The sequence below is a fragment of the Mesoplodon densirostris genome, chromosome 20 (assembly GCF_025265405.1).
Source record: "Mesoplodon densirostris isolate mMesDen1 chromosome 20, mMesDen1 primary haplotype, whole genome shotgun sequence".
Classification (NCBI taxonomy): domain Eukaryota; kingdom Metazoa; phylum Chordata; class Mammalia; order Artiodactyla; family Ziphiidae; genus Mesoplodon; species Mesoplodon densirostris.
The window spans coordinates 11,911,028-11,930,791 of NC_082680.1; the positions used below are offsets into that span (position 1 = coordinate 11,911,028).

Below are 19,764 nucleotides of genomic sequence, written 5' to 3' on the forward strand. Positions count from 1 at the left end.
ATCTAGTATAGCATCTAGTATATTTATTTATTTTATTTTTTATTTTTTTGCGGTACGTGGGCCTCTCACTGCTGTGGCCTCTCCCGCTGCGGAGCACAGGCTCCGGACGCTCAGGCTCAGCGGCCATGGCTCACGGGCCCAGCCGCTCCACGGCATGTGGGATCCTCCTGGACCGGGGCACGAACCCGTGTCCCCTGCATCAGCAGGTGGACTCTCAACCACTGCGCCACCAGGGAAGCCCAACATCTAGTATATTTAAATTACCCAGTTGTTCTAAGAATTCTTTTATCCTTTTTTTAAAATTAAAAATTGGGATCCATTTGAGATAAACATGCTACAATTGGTTGTTATTTCCCTCTTTTTTTTGTGGGGGGCGAACCATGCAGCTTGCAGGATCTTAGTTCCCTGACCAGGGATCAAACCCGGGCCCCAGCAGTGAAAGTGCCGAGTCCTAACCACTGGACCACCAGGGAGGTCTCTGTTATTTCTCTTTTGAACTAGAATAGTTCCTCAAAGTTTTTGGTGTTTGTATTCTTTCTTTTAATTAATCTTGAACAGTACCAGCACCTGTAGAGCTGGATTAATAACTAAAGATGAGGCCCTGTTAAGGAGATGTTAGTGAAAGTATATGGGAATAGGACAAACTTTATTTTATAAAGTAATTTTAATGGTTTGTGTTTCTAACTCAGGTGCTACCAATTGAAAACGTCACCGAGCAATGCTTTGCACCTTCAGTGTATTAACATTTTCGATAACGAAGCAGTATTTGTCTTTGCTGCGATGAAGAACTATATTTAGAGCCTTCCCAGCCCACCCCACAGCAGCCTGCACACTTTGCCAGTACTCAGCCTCATGACTTTTGTTTGCTTCGAGTTGAATTTGAGTGAGCTCAAAGGGCATTTCTGTTTATGACTAATGGCTGAGCTCTGAAGTTAGTGTAGTTATCAGACATTCCTGACATTCCATACGTCTAATTTTTAGTGCTTGGAGGATCTGGTGCTGTGCCAGAGGAAAACAGAGGCTGGAAGGCACAAGGAAATACCACCAAAGAAAGTCTTCCTATAAGTTACAAAAATCCAATCGTGTTTAACTAGCAAAGCAAATGCTGGGGATGGAATTGATTTGTAGCATGTTAGCACCATTCCTTGGGCTGCGTAAGAACATTTCTTAGTTTTCTGATACTTGATTCTCAGAATTCCAATCCTGTAGCTTTAAACAAAACAAAACAAAACAAAACCGTGATTCTTTTGGTTTGTGTTAGTTGTATTCAGAGCCAGAATGAGGTGCTTTTCAGTGCAAAAGCCTCGTATCCTGAGAGGGATTTAGAGTGTGGTTGCCAGGGATCCATCAGTGCAGATGCAGTGGTCTGCGGAAAGGACAGTCATTGAGCACGTGTTGGATGAGTACCAGCCATTGTTCTGGGCACCAAGGACTCCAGAAGTGTACAAGACAGGTCGTAGGGAGGAAGGAAGAAAGATAAATCAGTCTTTAGACGACATAGGTGTACCACAATAACATGCTAAATAAAAGAAACCAAACACAAGAAAGCACAAATTTCCATGCTTCCATTTGTATGAAATTCCAGAAAAGGTAAATCTATAGAGACAGAAAGTAAATTCATGGTTGCCTGGGGCAGGGGGTAGGGATGGGGCAGGGAGAGACTGCAAATAGGCATAAGGGATCTCTTTGGGGTGGTCAGAATGTGCTACACTTAGATTGTGTGGTGGTTTTAACTCGATACATTTACTAAAAATTTCTGATTTGTACACGTACAACGGGCAGATTTTCTGGTATATAAATTAAACTTCAGTGATCCTATGAAAAACAAAAAAAGGCTAGGCTTGGGATTATTGAATTCCAGCATGACCTGTAACTGCTTCCTGTGGTCAGCGTGATCAGGGGCGTGAAGATGGGTAGTTAACCATGGGCTTAGTGTGTGGAAAGGAGAGAGATGGAGTCCCTGTGGGCTCTGTGCAGCTGGTTTTCCTGGCCTCGGAAGGTTACTTCCCTCTTAACAAATATGGAGTCTCCGCACTTAAAAGACAGAGAAATGGGTGCTTTGGTTCAGGGAGTCTAGCCCTGTGTTGTCGTTACGAGGACGACTTTGTGTTCCCCTGCCCTCCACCCAATGTCAGAAAGACTAGCCCACCGGTATTAATCCACGGTACCACAAAGAGGCACCGTCCAAGTGCATTTGTCTCCAAAGCAAACATTGAGCTACCACTGGGGAAGTGATTTATGCCACCCCGCAGCTCCCACCTAGAGGACAGGCACTGTTTGTCTGGAGAAGCTGCTGGGGACGAGAACCACGCTTCTCACGACTCGTGTGTCCCAGCACACGAAAGAGGCTTTCAGTAAACGTCGGGTGACCTCATGGACGCATGAATGAAATGTTCCTTTGTTGGTAGTTTTATTATTATTACTTCCTATTGGCAGGAATGAAAAGATTAGAGGCTGGAGTGGGTTGTTGTTTTTTTTTTTTTCCTCTTCCAGTTGAAGTCAGTTTCCTCAGCATCCTTACTGTCCCATTAAATGTGGGCACATCCCAAGGCCTTGCCTGGCTCATTAATCTCATCCATTATCTGATCTCCACGTGGAAATCTTAGTCCTCATTTTACCTGCATGTCCCTCTGGCGCCTCACACACAACATTTGTTTTTTTTTTTTTGCGGTACGCGGGCCTCTCACTGCCGTGGCCTCTCCTGTTGCGGAGCACAGGCTCCGGACACGCAGGCCCAGCGGCCATGGCTCACGGGCCCAGCCGCTCCGCAGCATGTGGGATCTTCCCGGACCAGGGCACGAACCCGCGTCCCCTGCATCGGCAGGCGGACTCTCAACCACTGCGCCACCGGGGAAGCCCTCACAACGTATTTTTAAGTTAATTGTTCCTGTTCATTCTGCTTACCTATGCTGATATCACTACTCTCCTTTGAAACTGCCAAACCATAAGCGTTGTAGACTTTCTCATTTCTGCTTTCACGTTTAGTGAGTGCCCTGTTTCAGTAACGCCCCCAACTTTTCGTTACCCAGCTTCTGCTTTCAAATATCCGGTGACTTGGAGGCCTGCCGTCACTAGGAGCCTTTTCTCCTCGGCGACAGCCTCGAATCCGCTCATTTCCTTTGCCGCAGCCCTCCGTGCTGCCACCACCTCGGGCACCTTTCTCCTCGTCATTGCAGTTGCTTATTCTCTGATGGTAAAAGGGTAGGTTGGGGTCTGTTTCAGCCTCTCCAGCCCAGCAGCTCTCACAGGCATGAGAATCACGTGGAGAGCTTGGCCATAGCCTCCCAGTTTCCAATTTAGTAGTTTCGGGGGAGGAGCTTGATCATTTGCTTTTCTACCCAGTTACCAGGCGGTACTGATGCTGCTGGGTCAGGGACCACACTTTGAGAACCGCTGCTTTATCCTGCTCAGTGCATCACTCTCAGGTTCACTTTCCTAAATTAAAATTTGTCCCAGGTCTGCCGCTCCTTGCTGGGTGTCTTCCATTGACCTAGGACCATGGTTCCCAAGGTAGGTGCAGTGGAACAGGAACATCCCATTAAGTAACTTCTGGTCATTTTTTTTTTGTCTATTTTACTTTTCAAGTCTTCTGATTAGATCAAGGAGAAAGTCTGCTATGTCTTTAGCACCTTTCTGACACTTAACTGCCTTTTCAGCCAAGTGAGCAAGCCATCAGCTCCAAGCCGCTGCCAGCAATTCGCTAAAATTTTAGAGTATGATTTTGTTGTCATTGTATTCATTTTCAGTGGCAAGTGTTTTAAGGGACTACAATTTGAAACACTGGGTTAAGGAGTGCAATCCAGAAGGCCTAAAGAATTCTTCTATATCTTTTCTTCTAGTGGGTTTCATACTTCAGTTAGTTTCATGTATCATGTATAGCTCTTTTGATTTATCTGGAATTAATTTTGTTGTAACAAAGTGGTAGGATCTAGCTTTTATTCCCTAACTGGCTATCCAATTAGCCCAACACGTTTAAATAATCAATCTTTTATTCATCATAAACAAAGTTTATGGATAAGTAATATCCTTGGAAAAAATATTTGCCACTTGACAAAGGATTAATACCAAAATATGTTAAAAGTTGCTACAAATCATTAAGAAGGACAAACAACACAATTTTAAAAAGGACAATTCACAAAAGAAGCAAATAAACGTACAGAAAGGTTACAAGCCTTACTAGCAATTACTAGATTGCTACCCCCTCCAACGATCATATTGAGACGTGATGGAATGTGGGTAAATGAGCCCTCGCTTACCTTGTGGATGAGAGTGCAAATTGCTAAAGCCCATGTGGAGGAGACTATCAGAGTGTAAAAACATAAATGCTAATATGTCTTTAACATCTCTTTAATGCATGTTGAGATTTTGAAATTTAAAAAGGGTGTATATTCTTTGACTCTTCCAAGGGCTTAAGTCTAAAAAATTGCACAGCTGAAAACATTTACAAGCAAGTTCTTTGAAGCATTAGTTTCTCTTGAAGGAAGTTGCACCTCATGTCTATTAATTGATGAATAGTTAAATAATGGACTGTAATACACTCAGATAGTAAAAGATTGAGGTAAACCTATATATATGCTCATTGAAAGATTTCTTACTTGTATTGCAAACTGAACAAAGTCATAGAAAATGCACATAGTATGAGCCTATTTGCATGTTTTGCAAAAGTATATGAATTTATAGGTGGACTATAAGATACTAAAATATTGCAGTATGTAGTATTCTACAGGTAAATGAAGGAGGGACTTTAATAATAGCTTATCCTAGTTTATGTATTCTTCATAATGAGAATGTATTATTTGTGTTTTTTTAAGGTAGGACCCAAAACTATAGTATATGTATAGTTTATTTAGTTTAATTCCAATCTTGTAAAAATGTGCATAATATTTTATGTGCATCGGTATACGTATGTATATATTTATATAAGAAAAACATAGCCTAGAATGAAACATATTGTTAACTGGGGTTCTCCTATAAGGTCATAGGGATTAAAAAACATCTTCCCAGTTCCTTAAGTTTTGATAAAAGTAATACTGGTTCATTTAAATCACTTAATTGACCTCTCTAAGAGAGAGGTTGCATCTAACAAGGTCCCGAGGGGTGGGTGGGTGGGTCGTGTGTCAGTTCTTTGTTGTTGTGACTGGAGCACATTCTCTTGCGTGAGTGTCCCGTCCCATCCTGGCCCTTGAGCAGTTATTATCTGTGATGAAATCCTTGATGGTTGTGTGTTGTTTAAAGTCTAGGGAGGAGGACAAGACAGTCTTGGTGGGTTTTTGTTTGTTTGTTTGGACAATAATCTCTTAAGCCCTCTTCCTCTTTCAAACATTCCTACCTTCTTTGCCAGCATATCCACTTAAATTCTCAAACTATTTTCCAAAACTGAATAATCCAACAAGCAAACATTTCTTGGCACTTAGGAGAGAAATGAGGTTCAGGTTAAAGTGTTTGCTGACCTCTCTGTTTTCTTCTGTAGGGTAAGATACTTTTTAAAAAAAAACTTGCTGAATTATTGAAACACCAGAAATAAATTCTTTTACCTCTTCGTAACTAAGAATCTGTTCCCTGTTCAGCTATTCATTTATGATACATAATATAATTATAGTAAACTCAAATAAATTATAGGACAAGATATTTTAATGCAGTTTTGAACGATTTTTTTCTCGTATCCTGCCTGTCCCATGGTCAGGAAACATGTTTGTCAACTGTCACCTTAATATCAACCTTCATATTGTTCTCTTAGTAAATGCATTTACCATTACATCTTTGTAAATTGAACATTTTTTTTAAAATGACAATTCTTCCATGGTGTCCCTGTTTTCATTTCTGTCTTCCTTTCTAGCCTGCACCCACTCAGTCAACGTTGATTCTATGCCAACTGTGTACGAGGAAGGCGTTGGGCTAGAGATGCAGAGACGGGTCCAGAGGCCCTGCCTTTGAGAAGCTGGTCGAGAAATGAGAGTGTAGTAAAGGTGCCTGAGGTGACTCCTGAGTCTCTGTGGAGGTGGTCAGGTGGGACAGGATTCAGGGGACACTGTGTAAGAGTAGCATTCCTGGGTTACGTGGAATCAAGACTTTAATGGTTTTTTAATACTGCCAAACTGTTTCTTAAAAGGATGTATCAAGTTACAGAATCACCAGCAATAAATGAAAGTAACTGATTTCCCACATCCTCACCAGAACTGAATTTCATCCTTAGGACAAAGCAAAACAAAACAAAAACTTGATATCCTAATAGACTTAAAATTAAGCCTCATTATTGTTTTATTTGGCATTTCTTTTTATTATTAGTGAAGTTGAACATTTTCCCATATTTTTATTATTTTACTTACTCCAAATATTCACTTGGAGTCTTGGCATTGTTATAACTTGTTACTAATTTTTTAAAACAATTTATTGAGGTGAACTTCACATAACACAGCATTAACCACTTTAACGTGAACAATTTGGTGGCATATATGCGTTCGCAGTGGTGTTCAGCCACCACCTCTGTCTAGTTCCAAAACATTTCCATCACTCCAGTACCCGTTGAGCACTTTCTCCCCATTTGCCCCTCTCCCTAGCCCCTGGCAACCATTGATCTACTTTCCATCTGCATGGATTTATCTATCTATACTGGATATTTCATGTACATAGAATTATAATACGTGACCTTTGTTCTGGCTTCTTTCACCTAATATAATGTTTGCAGGTTCATCCACACTGCAGCATGTATAGGTACTTCATTCCTTTTTATGGCTGAATAATAACATACCACACGTCGTTTATCCATTCATCCACTGATGGCAGTCTGAGTTCTTTCCACCTTTAGACTATTGTGAATGGTGCTGCTATGAACATGTGCATACGTGTAATTGTTTGGGTACCTTTTTTCAGTTCTTTTAGTTACTTGCCTTGGAGTGGAATGGTGGGGTTATGCAGTAATTCTGTGTTTAACTCTTTGAGGAGCTTCCAAACTGTTTTCTATAGAGGCTGAATCGTTTTACATCCCATCAACAATGCGCAACATTCCCATTTCTCCACATCCTCATCAACACTTGCTGTTTCTGTTTTTTAACTTATAGCCACCCTAGTGGGTACCTCATTGTGGTTCTGATTTGCATTTCCCTCATGACTAATGATGTTGAATACTTGTTACTATGTTTTTCATATATGAGAGAAAATGAGAGAAAAAGAAAGCCTTTCTTTTTAAGAACTTATTTTAAAATTATTTAAATGTTCCTTGAGGGAAAAAAAAGTTTACTTAAAATTAAATGAAGTGGCCCAAATCTGAGAATTACTAAGCCATTAATTTTGTCTAAACATTTCACAGTTTTCATAATAGAGATATTTCTGAAGCATAGGCTTTTGCCTCCAGGTTCCTTTTTTTAATAAATATTTTAAATTTATTTTTTGTTGTGTTGGGTCTTCACTGATGCACGAGGCCTTCCTCTAGTTGCGGCGAGCGGGGGCTACTCTTCGTAGCGGTGCGCAGGCTTCTTATTGCGGTGGCTTCTCTCGTTGCGGAGCACGGGCTCTAGGTGCGTGGGCTTCTGTAGTTGTGGCACGTGGGCTCAGTAGTTGTGGCTCGTGGGCTCTAGAGCGCAGGCTCAGTCGTTGTGGTGCATGGACTTAGTTGCTCTGCGGCATGTGGGATCTTCCCGGACCAGGGCTCGAACCCGTGTCCCCGGCACTGGCAGGCGGATTCTTAATCACTGCGCCACCAGGGAAGTCCCAGGTTCCTTTTTAAATTCAGTTTGTTTTCCTTTTCTCCATCACCTGGGTGTATTCGGCTGTAATTTGTGCCCTTTAACCAGTGGTTCTCAAAGTGTGGTCCAGGGACCAACAGCATGAGCATCACTGGGGAAGCTGTTAGAAATGCAAATCCTAGTAGGTCAGGCCCCACCCCTGATCTGCTGAGTCAGAAGCTGTGGGAGTGGGCCCAGTAATCTGTTTTAATAAGCTTTTCAGATGAGTGGGATGTGCTCTTAGGTCTGAGAACCACTGCTGTATGTATCAAGCCCTTGTGGGAGATGGCATCCCCAATTTTGGCCTTGTTAGCACCAACTTTTCTTTTCTTTTTTTTTTTTAATTTAGTTTCTTTCTTTCTTTCTTTCTTTCTTTTTTGGCTGTGTCGGGTCTTGGTTGCGGCGCACGGGCCTCTCTCTAGCTGTGGTGTGCAGGTTTTCTCTTTTCTAGTTGTGGCGCACAGGCTCCAGGGCGCATGGCCTCTGTAGTTTTGCGGCACAGGGGCTCTCTCGTTGAGATGCGTGAGCTCAATAGCTGTGGCACGCGGGCTTAGTTGCCCTGCAGCGTGTGGGATCTAGTTCCCTGACCAGGCATGGAACCTGAGTCCCTTGCATGGGAAGGAGATTCTTTACCGCTGGACCACCAGGGAAGGCCCCCACCTTTTCTTTTTAACTAAAGGAGGCAGACAATATAAACAAGTAAATTGAATCATATTATAACCTCCTGTTTAAGAATTACATACTATATGAATACATCATATAGTTTTACCTAGAAATTGCTATTCAGTCTACAAATCATGTGAAGAGAGTATTTTTTAAAAGCTACTTTTGATCTTTGGTCAGATCCCTAAAGAATTTAAGAGTTGCGTGTCCTTGGTGTGTATTTTTCCTCTCTCCTGTGATCGGGTCTTATTTTTTACTTCTTTGGAGCCTCTTCTGCGAAGGTTTCTGGTACGTAGGCCTGCGATGGCGTGCGCGCAGCCATGGACGCGCTCAGGCAGCAGTAACAGTCAGTCCCTCATCTGCAGGGCTGGCTTAAAGCCCAGGCCCCCTCCCACCTCCTCCCTCCAGAACTTTTTAAAGGGACTCCTTTCTTACCATTTCTTCCAGAAATTGTTGGCTAGTTAATCCAAGTAACATATCAATAGTTAAATCCGTGCCTGGAATGACAGTAGTGATGGCCACATCCTGCACAGGAATGGAAACTTCATGGCTGGAAACCACAGACTTTGACTAGAGAGAGAGGTGTGTGGGGTACAGTCACAGGCTTGTTTCATTACAAGTAAGTTGTTTTGTTTTGTTTTTTTTCCTGCACAGGGTATTCAAAGGGCAATAATAATTATATCTACTTTGCGGAGGTTTATGGGGATTTAATTCACACATTTATAGACATTAAAGCATGTGTGGTACATGGGAATCACTCAGTGAATGTTTTATATTATTAGGATAATTATGTAAAAATTGACCTTTTTTACATAGAATATTGTTATTGACATTTTTACAAGTAATGTCTGCGTCCCCAGAGCAACAGCACAAGCCGTGTGCACTTTCAAAGGTGAATTACTCACAAACGTTGCCTTTCAGGAGTCTCTTCATGAAGGAATTAGAGAATTAGGTTAGGTGGCATAAGGGAGATTTTAGGTCCTCCAGATCTAAAATCCTTAGGTCAGAGAGAGTGAACGGTTAGGAAGCAAATGTCAGAAGAGGAGCCGGGAGATCGGAGGGGAGGCGTTTTGAAGGGTAGGGGGGATTGAGTCCTGTATATCTGTAGGCTGAGGGAGAAGGCATTAACTATGTGAGAGGAGATTAACCCTTGATAATAACGGGTGGAGTGAAGTTGCAGAGCAGGGAGAAGCGGATGGGATTAAGGGCAGGAGATGGGCAGGCTTTTGAGTGGAGGAGAGAGATGAGAAAAGTTGAGGGGATGGGGCATCCGGGTTCCCAGCCAGCCGACTTGGGAAACACGATGGTTGTGTTTAAATATTTGAAAGCCCATCACGTGGAAGAGGGATTAAACTGATGCTCGTTGGCGCCAGTGGGTATAAACTGTAGGAAGACCAGATCTAGAGCCCACGTAGAGGAGACCTGTCTGAGCGCAAGGAGGTCCAAGAGGACATGATGGACTCAGTCTAAAGAAATGAGCCCGGTTAGAAGCCACTTACCACCTAGTAACCCTGCATGAGCCGTTCAAACCCAGGGCAGCAGTCTCCTGCCTGACCCATTGCCCCAGGTCCAGGCCTGCCTATCTGGCAGTTCTCTCCTGTCTAGTGTGACCCTTTGAGAAGAACTTAAGCGAATTTCCCCAAAGACCCAGAACTAACTGCGTTACCCTCCTCTGAAGAGGTTTGTATTCTTAAAAGCCGGTTTCTTCCTGCTGCGTCTGTTCACTGATCCCTGGCATTCCCCTCATTTTCTTCCTTTGCGTTGCCGGTTTCCCTGCCTAGAATAGTGATGGAAGCAGATAAGAAGTTGTTTTTAGGGGACTAATCAGCAACATTATAAATTAAAATTCTCTCAGAACTATGGAGAGATTTCTGGTATTTTACCCTCCCTGTGAAATTCAACTTGTGAATCTCATCTTGAATTCCTTCCCCGTTCTCTTGGAGCAATTCAGGCGGGTTTGTGTGGGCTGATTCTGTAGCGATCAGAGACCTAGTCGACGATGCGAAATCTGCCTTGAGTTTCAGTGAAACGACGCAGCAGCAGATGCTGTGAAGGAAAAATAACTCTTCAGACCTTTAACATTCAAGCTAAACTGTACATTTGGGAGGCTGGAACCGTGGCAAGAGTTTTATTAACCTGAAACTGGTTTTCTCTGTCAAGTGCCATTTCGTTTAGTGCAATAAGCACAAACTCGGTTGCAGTTAGCACAAAGTCATCGTTTCTGGATGTGTGCTTGCGCACACAGCAGTATTCACCGTCGTGTAATTGGGAAGAGTCAATTCATCTGTGTGTGGCATCTCATGTCACAGGACAGGGATCCGTGGCCTGACAATAAATACTAAATGACGGGTTGTATAAAAGAATGATATAATGCCCATAAGGAGAGGAAATACCTTGCAAAGTTCACATTTTGTATGTAAACTGTGGCAAAGCGCTGCAGTAAATTGCCATTTTCTTCACATTAGTCACGGTGCAAAGGAAGACTGTTTTTTAAGCAAAGAGTAATCTCTGGAATTCCGCATAAAGACGGTCCGTAATTTCAGGCTTTCTGCATGCTGTTGCTCCTTTGTGGGGAACCAACAAACTCCGTCCATTTTTTACTTCCTTAACATCAAGGGAAGACTGACTGTTTCAGAGATTCCTTATGCAAAACAAGAGGAAGGAATTTAGAAGCTAATCAACATTTCTGCTCACCGTATTTGTTCTAAGTCATGTTTGTTTCTAATTTTGGAATACATCTGTTATTTCTTTTTGTTTCATGTTACTTCTTAGTATATCATAGTAATATGTTTTCTTTATCAGGATAGCAGTATATTTGAGTGATTCATTTTGTTTGGTATCTGAGAATGTTATTCTATTTATGTTTTATAATTTGGATAAGAATTAAAAATTTGAAATTTATAAATATGTATTTAATGGTTTTACTTATTGATAGGCTGTGGAGAAAAGATCTGTATTTATCCAGATACAGAAAATACAGTATTATATTGACTTTTGCAGTAACACTGCAAGGAAGCTTTTATGTTAAAATTCCAGGAATGGAAACATCTGAATTTTTTTTTAATTTTTGAATTTTTTTTTATGTTTTATACAGCAGGTTCTTATTATCTATTTTATACATATTAGTGTATATATGTCAATCCCAATCTCCTAATTCACACCACCACCACCTCACCACTCTCCCCACCTTGGTGTCCATACGGGAAACGCCTGAATTTTAAACTGAGTTCACTTATAGATGTAATTCTAGTGTTAGAACAGTGACAGTTAATAAAGTGCTTATTATCTGTTGAACAATAAACAGGAAAAGATGGATTATTTCCAAGTGTAATCCAGTTACCATAACTTGTAATCATAGTGCGTGTTCTGAAACTTTTTTGACTTCTAATTCTAAAAGTAATATGTATATTCATATCATACTCATGCTTAAACATGTTGCTTTGGTGCCAGGACAAAACTTGTGTAATGTCTCTCTTTTGTCATTTATACGTACCATTTCCATGTCTCCTTCTTCTTTATTTCTTTAGGGTTCATGTGCCTTTTAGATAGCAGAGATAGAGGAGTTTAAGGAAAGAGAATCGTCAAGCAGAATGATACGCAAGGGGCTTTTGTCTAATCAGATGGTCGAAGCTCAGTCTTACAGACAGAGTATGAAGACAAGGCCACTTTCCATGGTGTGGGGAGGGCTTTTTAAAATAAATTTATTTATTTATTTTTGGCTGCATTGGGTCTTCATTGCTGCGTGCGGGCTTTCTCTAGTTGCGGCGAGCGGGGGCTACTCTTCGTTGCGGTGCGCGGGCTTCACATTGCGGTGGCTTCTCTTGTTGCAGAGCACGGGCTCTAGGTGCGCGGGCTTCAGTAGTTGTGGCGCACGGGCTTAGTTGCGGCATGTGGGATCTTCCCAGACCAGGGATGGAACCCATGTTCCCTGCATTGGCAGGCGGATTCTTTAACCACTGCACCACCAGGGAAGTCCCAGGGGGGTTTTGATGTACATAGTATCTAATTCCTTTGTCAAAAGAAAACTCAATTTTCCTGCCCAGTTTTTATGATATAAAGTGGGATTTGAGCATAATCCTAAGAGCCAGTTTTTGGACTCAGATTAAGTTCAAATCGACTCCAGGTTTGCAAAGCGAATATGGCAAATTACCATATTTGGATGCATTGCTTAACATGTCTGAGATTCATTTCGCTCGCCTACTGCATGTGGAAGCTTCCACTTATCAGGCATTACGCCGTTTGGTTCTCATTTAAGCTTCATGATCTCCCCCAGTCCCTACCTTTTTAAAAATAATAGATTGGAAAACAGGGGCCTTTAGGGTTAATAACCTGCCCCATGTTGTAAGATGGCAGAACAAGCATTTGAATCCAGGTCCCTTTGATCTCAGATTTCAAGTTCTTAACTTCTGAGCCAAATTCTCTAGAATTACCTGGAAAGCTCGATTAAACATACATTGCTGGGCCCTAGAGTTTCCGATTCTGTAGGCATATGCTATACTAGAGGGCCCAAGGATTTGTTTCTAACCAGTTCCCAGATGTGGACGCTGCTGGTCGTGAGGACTAGACTTTGAGAAACACTGCTGTGTGTTGTGCTCCCAGGCTTGGTTCCTCTGGAGAGTGAAAGAGAGAATCCACATGTGATGCTTGGATTCATAGTCACTAACATTTACTGACTGCTTAACCATGTCCTAGACACTTTTCTGAGTTAACCCCTTTTCACCCTCCCATTAATCTTAGCAGGTAGTTAAATTGCAGGGAGAAGATAGGGGGTGTGATCACCACTTTAAATGAAGAGAAGGAAACTGAGGTAGAGAGAGCTGCCCAGTCAGGAGGTCTCACAGTGAGTCAGTGTGGTGACTGTCAGCTGGTGCTCGTGAAGGCCAGGATCCCTGCAGCCATCTCCAGAAGCTGATTTCATGCTTAGGGAAGGTTGAGAGAAAAGGAGACACTTCTTTCTTTCATCCCTTGGTGGTTTACGTCCTTGGAGGAGGGCTGTTGGCAGGCCACACCTGGGAAGAAAGGGTTTCCCTCCTTTTCATGTTTTTCTCCCAGCGTCCTAAAGGGTACATGACATAGTTCATTATTCTGATGAGTGATGTGATTCTGGGAATGACCTGTATTTCAGTTGCGCTATGAAATCATTGATATTCACTAGCATGGATCACAGAGACTCCAGGTGATTGTTAAGTACAGGTATAAAAATATAAGTATAAAAATAAGATCTATTGTCTCTCCTCTCAAGGAGAGCTCTCTGTGGACCTTGCAGGTGAGTTTACTATATAGAAGAGCGTCCAAATCTGAAGTTAGTGTAGCCTGATGCATATCTTGTCTTAGAGGTTCTGATACGATGATTCCCATGATGCTGGTGCTTGAATCCTGGGACCAACTTTTCTTTTCACTGAGATGGCTATTTAGCTGCCGAGCTCAAGCTAGATCCCAGCCCTCCTGACCCTCAGCTTGGCATTCTCCCTGATTTAAGATGGCCTTATTTATTTATTGTACAGATTTGTCTCCCAATCTTAAGCTGTGAACTTTCCAAAGGGTATTATGACTTGCTGCTACTTTTTTGGATATTCATCTCTGCATTTCAGCCTTGTTGTTTTTTTCTTTAAGGATTTCAAACACAGTAGTGCAAACTCTAGAAACAATCAAGAACAAAAAGGAAACGCAGGCTGGACACTTAGCACGTGGGGAGGGTGCTGGATTTAAACACGTGCGGCTGGACGGAAAGAATCACCTGTACCTTTATTCTGGTTTGTTACAGGCTAACGAAGCCCTTGTCGTTCGCTGACTGTGTTGGTGATGAGCTCCCGTGGGGCTGGGAAGCCGGGTTTGACCCTCAGATTGGTGTCTACTACATCGATCACATAAACAGTAAGTTTTCCTCTTTGGTACGAGCAAGCATATCGGAAAATCTAGAGTCCTACAAAAGAGTAAACGTTTTACAAAGTGAATTTCTTTATTTAAAACCCCCGCTTTCTAGTGACTAATATTTAACTGAAATGTCCATTTTGGAAGTTGGGGCACGTGTGTAGAGTTAGGCTGGTGGGGGCAGAGAGGGAGAAAGGGGTCTGGTCTGCCTGTCTGTCTGCCTGCCTGTCAGGGCGTGAGTTTTCTTCAGCGCACGTCTAGGGCCTGGGGAGACCATGAGCTGTCTGTCTCTTCTTTCCGTGGCCACTGGGCCTTCAGGGTGGGGGTCCCCCTTTCTTGTCCTTGCCATGGAAAGAGGCGGGCACGGGTGCAGCCTGGTCTAATGGCGCAGCTGCGTGTGTTCCGGTGGGGTCCAGGGAGGGCTTGACACTCACCAGCAACTCTGGAAGACACAGCTGTAGCTGTGGCGACAAGACCAGAACCTCGCCTCGTTTCTGTTTCCTGATGTCTTTGTGGTTGGAAGGGGGGCACCTCTCACTGTAATAGCGCTTAGGGCTTTCACATCCCTGTCCTGGTGAGCCTAGGGCAGAGGATCCCTGTGGCTGGAAACCACTTTTTAAAACACGTACTTGAAGTAGTATTTTTTTGTATGTTTGTTTATATTGTGTATGTGTTTATATTTCTGTTTAGCTCTCTAGCCACCCCTATAAAAAATGTATTCAGATGGTCGAATGTAATACTCACTGATATTCATTTTGCTTATTTCACTTAAAAATAATTATTTTATTTTTATAGGTTCTTAGGAATGCATAATGAATTTATACCCCATTATCTTAATATTCTTAGGTCTATCGTTACATTAAAATTTTATTTAATAAGTACTCGTTAATATCTTCAGGAATAATATCATTACAGAAAAGTGTTTTATTTGATGTTCATTTACGAGTGATGGCTTGCAGCTGCCCTTGTCTAGATACATGATAAAGATTGTGAGAGGCACAAAAAGCCCATGTTTATAGCAGAGATCTCTTAGAAATCTAAGAATGTGAAATATGTGAAATAGGTTCACGTCGCGTATCGCATTTGTGAAAGTATCCTTGCACAGATTCCCTGTCAGTATCTTTCTTTACCTGTGCAAATACTCCTTTCCCAGCATGACTGGGAGGGTTTCCAGAAGTGACTGGGCTGCTCCACCCTGAAGTCTGCAGAGGCCGAAGGCCATGGGGCGGACGGCCAGTTGGGTGGGAAGGCTGCATGCGTGCCTCCACGTGATCTAGTGTGAGGCTTCAGTGAAAGGGAGTTGAGATGAAGGACTCACTTCCAGTAATTTACACTGAAAGGGGGTGCTTTGCCTGGAAGACCACCAAGCACGGATAATAAAAGGCTCACCCCACCCGGAGGCAGCCAGGGAGCCAGAGAAGCTGACTCTTGAGAAGCCCGGCGTGCTGAGTGTTGCTTATGCCTTGGGGCGGGGGGCGTACAGGTAACAGTGTGAGTAGCTTAGTTGTGGTGGAATAGGTTCAAGGGCTGTGAAATTGTCTAATTCTTATAGGTAGGTGAGATAGAGGGTTTGAAAGGAGCAAGGTCTTGGAGGTATTAAGTCAGTTTTTCAACAAACAGACATATGGTTATTTAAATCTCACTTTTATACTTATTTTATATGGATAAAAGCTTAGCTTTTTTTCCTTAAATAATATTTAGGGAACCAGAAACAAACCTTCCTCTCCTGATTCAATGGAAATAAGTTCTCTTGGCACCAAAATGGGAAAATGAATTAGCTCAACTTCCCTCCCACTGCCGGCGGTCTCTTCAGCTTCTAAACTCACCTCCAGGGCTCTCTGCTTTTCCTCAGGGGAAGAGGTGTTCTTCTGAATCACCCACCTCAACCCCCAAGACCCTGCTTAATAACTTCTATGTCCCATCCTTCTCTCCTAGGTAGTATCTTGACCAGTTATTTTCTGGTTTTAAAAATTTCTCCCGGGCTTCCCTGGTGGCGCAGTGGTTGAGAGTCCACCTGCCGATGCAGGGGACACGGGTTCGTGCCCTGGTCCAGAAAGATAGCACATGCCGCGGAGCGGCTAGGCCCGTGAGCCATGGCCACTGAGCCTGCGCATCCGGAGCCTGTGCTCTGCAACGGGAGAGGCCACAACAGTGAGAGGCCCACATACCGCAAAAAAAAACACACAAAAAAAACAAAAAACACTTGACTATCAGAACATAAATATTTAAGTCTCTCATTTTGCTCTGGTACAGTAATGGTACCCCAGTGACCTGATGGATTTACTGTGCCCTAAAGTGCCCCAACTACCCACAGCAAGTAGTTTTCCCACTAAAAGGGATCTGGTTCGTTATCTCATTAATCTTAAAGACATTCCTATGAAGTAGTTAGGGAGCAAATTGTATTATCTTCTCTTAACAGCTGGTCTACACATATGTTGTGTCTTGACATTGTATAGTTTCAGCATTATTTTCTCCTTATTTCAATAAAAAAAATGAAATTAAGACTGCTTGGCTGTTTAATACTATTTCTGTGTAACACTGTTAAATATCTAGAAGTAAAAGTTTTGGCCTTGACAGTGATAGTTATTTTAGGCCCTAAGTGTTTTGTGATAGAATTCACCTTTTAGTGGCTGTGTGTGCGGAGTCGGGGTGTAGATATTGATGGGGGTGTTTGTAACTAACTAGAAGGTAATTATGAAGTACTGTTTGTAAGGTTTTGATAGTATCACTACAACCAGAAGCAAATCACTTTTTTTTTTTTTTTTTTTGCGGTAAGCGGGCCTCTCACTGTTGTGGCCTCTCCCGTTGCGGAGCACAGGCTCCGGACGCGCAGGCTCAGCGGCCATGGCTCACGGGCCCAGCCGCTCCGCGGCACGTGGGATCTTCCCGGACCGGGGCACGAACCCGCGTCCCCTGCATTGGCAGGGGGACTCTCAACCACTGCACCACCAGGGAAGCCCGCAAATCACTTTTTGATAGGGTCAGAGTTTTACCTTAACTTTTTTGTCTTTTAGTAATTAAGGTCTTATTTACATATAAGAAAATGCACAGATTTTAAGTACGTATTTCAATGAATTTTGACAAATGTATATGCCTTTGTAGTTGCCAGCCAATCAAGATACAAGATATTCTCACCCCGCCCCCAGAAAGTTCTCTCCTGCCCCTTGCCAGTCACCCCCTCCCCACTGCTGCAAATTGTTTTGATTTCTATCATCACACCTTAGCTTTGCCTGTTCTAGAATTTCATGTAAATGGAGTGTGTGTTCAATTTGTGAACGGAATCTTTTACTCACGGTATTTTTAAAGAATATACTACTGATACACACAATATCACAGATGAATATTCATTGTACACATATCTTATATATCCATAGACAGGATGTATAAGAACTCCTGGAAATCAACATTAAAAGGACAAACAAACCAATTTAAAAACAGGCAACAGGGCTTCCCTGGTGGCGCAGTGGTTGAGTGTCCGCCTGCCGATGCAGGGGACACGGGTTCGTGCCCTGGTCCAGGAAGATCCCACATGCCATGGAGCGGCTGGGCCCGTGAGCCATGGCCGCTGAGCCTGCGCGTCCGGAGCCTGTGCTCCGCAGCGGGAGAGGCCACAACAGTGAGAGGCCTGCGTACCGCAAAAAAAAAAAAAAAAAAAAAAAAAAAAAATCATTAAATTCTGAAAAATAACCCACCTAATATACTTTCAGAAACCACACAGATCGAAGATCCAAGGAAACAATGGAGGGGGGAACAGGAGAAAATGCTCAAGGACTATCTGTCCGTGGCTCAGGATGCCCTCAGGACGCAGAAGGAGCTGTACCACGTGAAAGAGCAAAGGCTGGCCCTGGCCCTGGATGAATACGTCCGGTTAAATGATGCCTACAAGGAAAAGTCGAGTTCTCGCACCAGCTGTAAGTACAGCGTGGCTGTTCAGACCTGAGAAATGGGGACCAAGTAGTAGGTAATAGAAGGCCACTTGGGTTTCTGTGGGACTTTGTTCTGAGTCCTGTTCCTTCCCGGGCAGGAAGAGTCCCTCAGAGCCACGTGAGGCTGAGGGCACACATCAGATTTCTCAGTAAAACCCCTCGACCCCATTCCAGATAAAAGTCTCCTCACTGGGGGATTCATGTTTACCTTTTCAGATCAGGGCAAGTAATTTGGCCCTTGTGCTACTCTTGTACAGTGTTTGCAGTGGGACTAAACTAAAACTGGAGCTATTAACTAGAATGAAGTTTCTGTTGAACACCTGAGTTGACCGACCTCTCTCTGAGCTGGCCTTGTTTAAAGAAGCATCTGTGATGGGCCCAGAAGTGCTACTTAAATTACAAGTTTCTGGATAATGCAAAGCTCTGATAAACTGGGTCTGCAATAAGATTCTCTAAGATGTTATCCATAGATATAAAATTCAGAGGAAAATGAGGCACTGGGGTCTTTATAACATTCCTTTTTCTTGAAAAAAATTATAAAGGTTTGAAGATGACTTTTTATATTTAGGTGTCTGATGAATGACAGTAAAGGAGTTATAAAGTTAAGTAAGTATCCACAGAAGCATGTAAATCTTGTTGTTTTTAGAGTTTGTAAATTCCAAGTTGACAACTAGTTATGCAACTTGTACAAGTTACTTTTTTTTTTTTTCTTTTTTCCCTTTGAAAGTATTCTCAGGATCGTCATCCAGTACTAAATATGACCCTGATATCTTAAAAGCTGAGATCTCCACTACGCGATTAAGGGTAAGACTTTTTTATTGTGGTTCTTTGTGGAACGTATGCCTAGAATCTGGAAGGGGCCTTTGTGGTCATCCGCCCTCTCCATTCAGTGCAGGAACCCTTTCAGTTTTCCTCAATGGGTAGTCTTTCTGCTTTTGTTAGAACATGTGAGTGATTGAGATTGTTCTTTCTATTGAGAGGGAGTGTGTTCCTTTTCTGGGCAGTTTTATTATTTGCAGTTAGTAAACTGCATCAAAATTTGAGTCTGGAAAACTTACTTTTCCTTATTGTGCTGAAATACACGTCCAGAGTTGAGCCTAGCTGCTCTTTCATCAGACAACCTGATATTTCAAGATGCCCACGGTTCACATCACCACATCACTTCCTTTTCTAGGTCAGATTTTCCTGGTGCCTCACACTTCCTCATGGGTTGTTTGCTGATCTTTACCCTAAATCTTTTTGACCACACTGCTGTTAAGGTCACAGCTTGTTTACCCTTGATTTTTGGAGTCTTACAGACTGTTCACCAAGTAAACAAACTCATGCAACCAATACATAGGTCATGAAAGAGATTATTGCCATGACCCCAGAAGCCCCCATGGTATCCCCTCATCATCATCCTTCTCCCTAAAGGTGACACTAGGTGACCTTTATTGGCAGTACTCTAAGTTGATTTTCTGCCTGCTTTGAACTTTGTGAAATTGGAATGCTACCCCATGGATTACTGATGGTTTCTTTTGTTCAACATTTTGAGATTCACCTACATTCGCTTTTATTGCTGTAAAGCAGTCCACTTTCGTATA

At 42.7% G+C, this 19,764-nt stretch overlaps 1 protein-coding gene across 1 annotated transcript in view; it reads left to right on the forward strand.

Moving 5' to 3' along the window:
- Positions 1-19,764, forward strand: part of WWC2 (WW and C2 domain containing 2) — a 147,059-nt gene that overhangs the window by 69,359 nt on the left and 57,936 nt on the right. Inside the window, exons 2-4 of the mRNA XM_060086224.1 lie at positions 14,149-14,258; positions 17,963-18,166; positions 18,909-18,985. Coding sequence (XP_059942207.1) covers positions 14,149-14,258; positions 17,963-18,166; positions 18,909-18,985 — 391 coding nt within the window. The remainder of the gene's footprint in view (positions 1-14,148; positions 14,259-17,962; positions 18,167-18,908; positions 18,986-19,764) is intronic.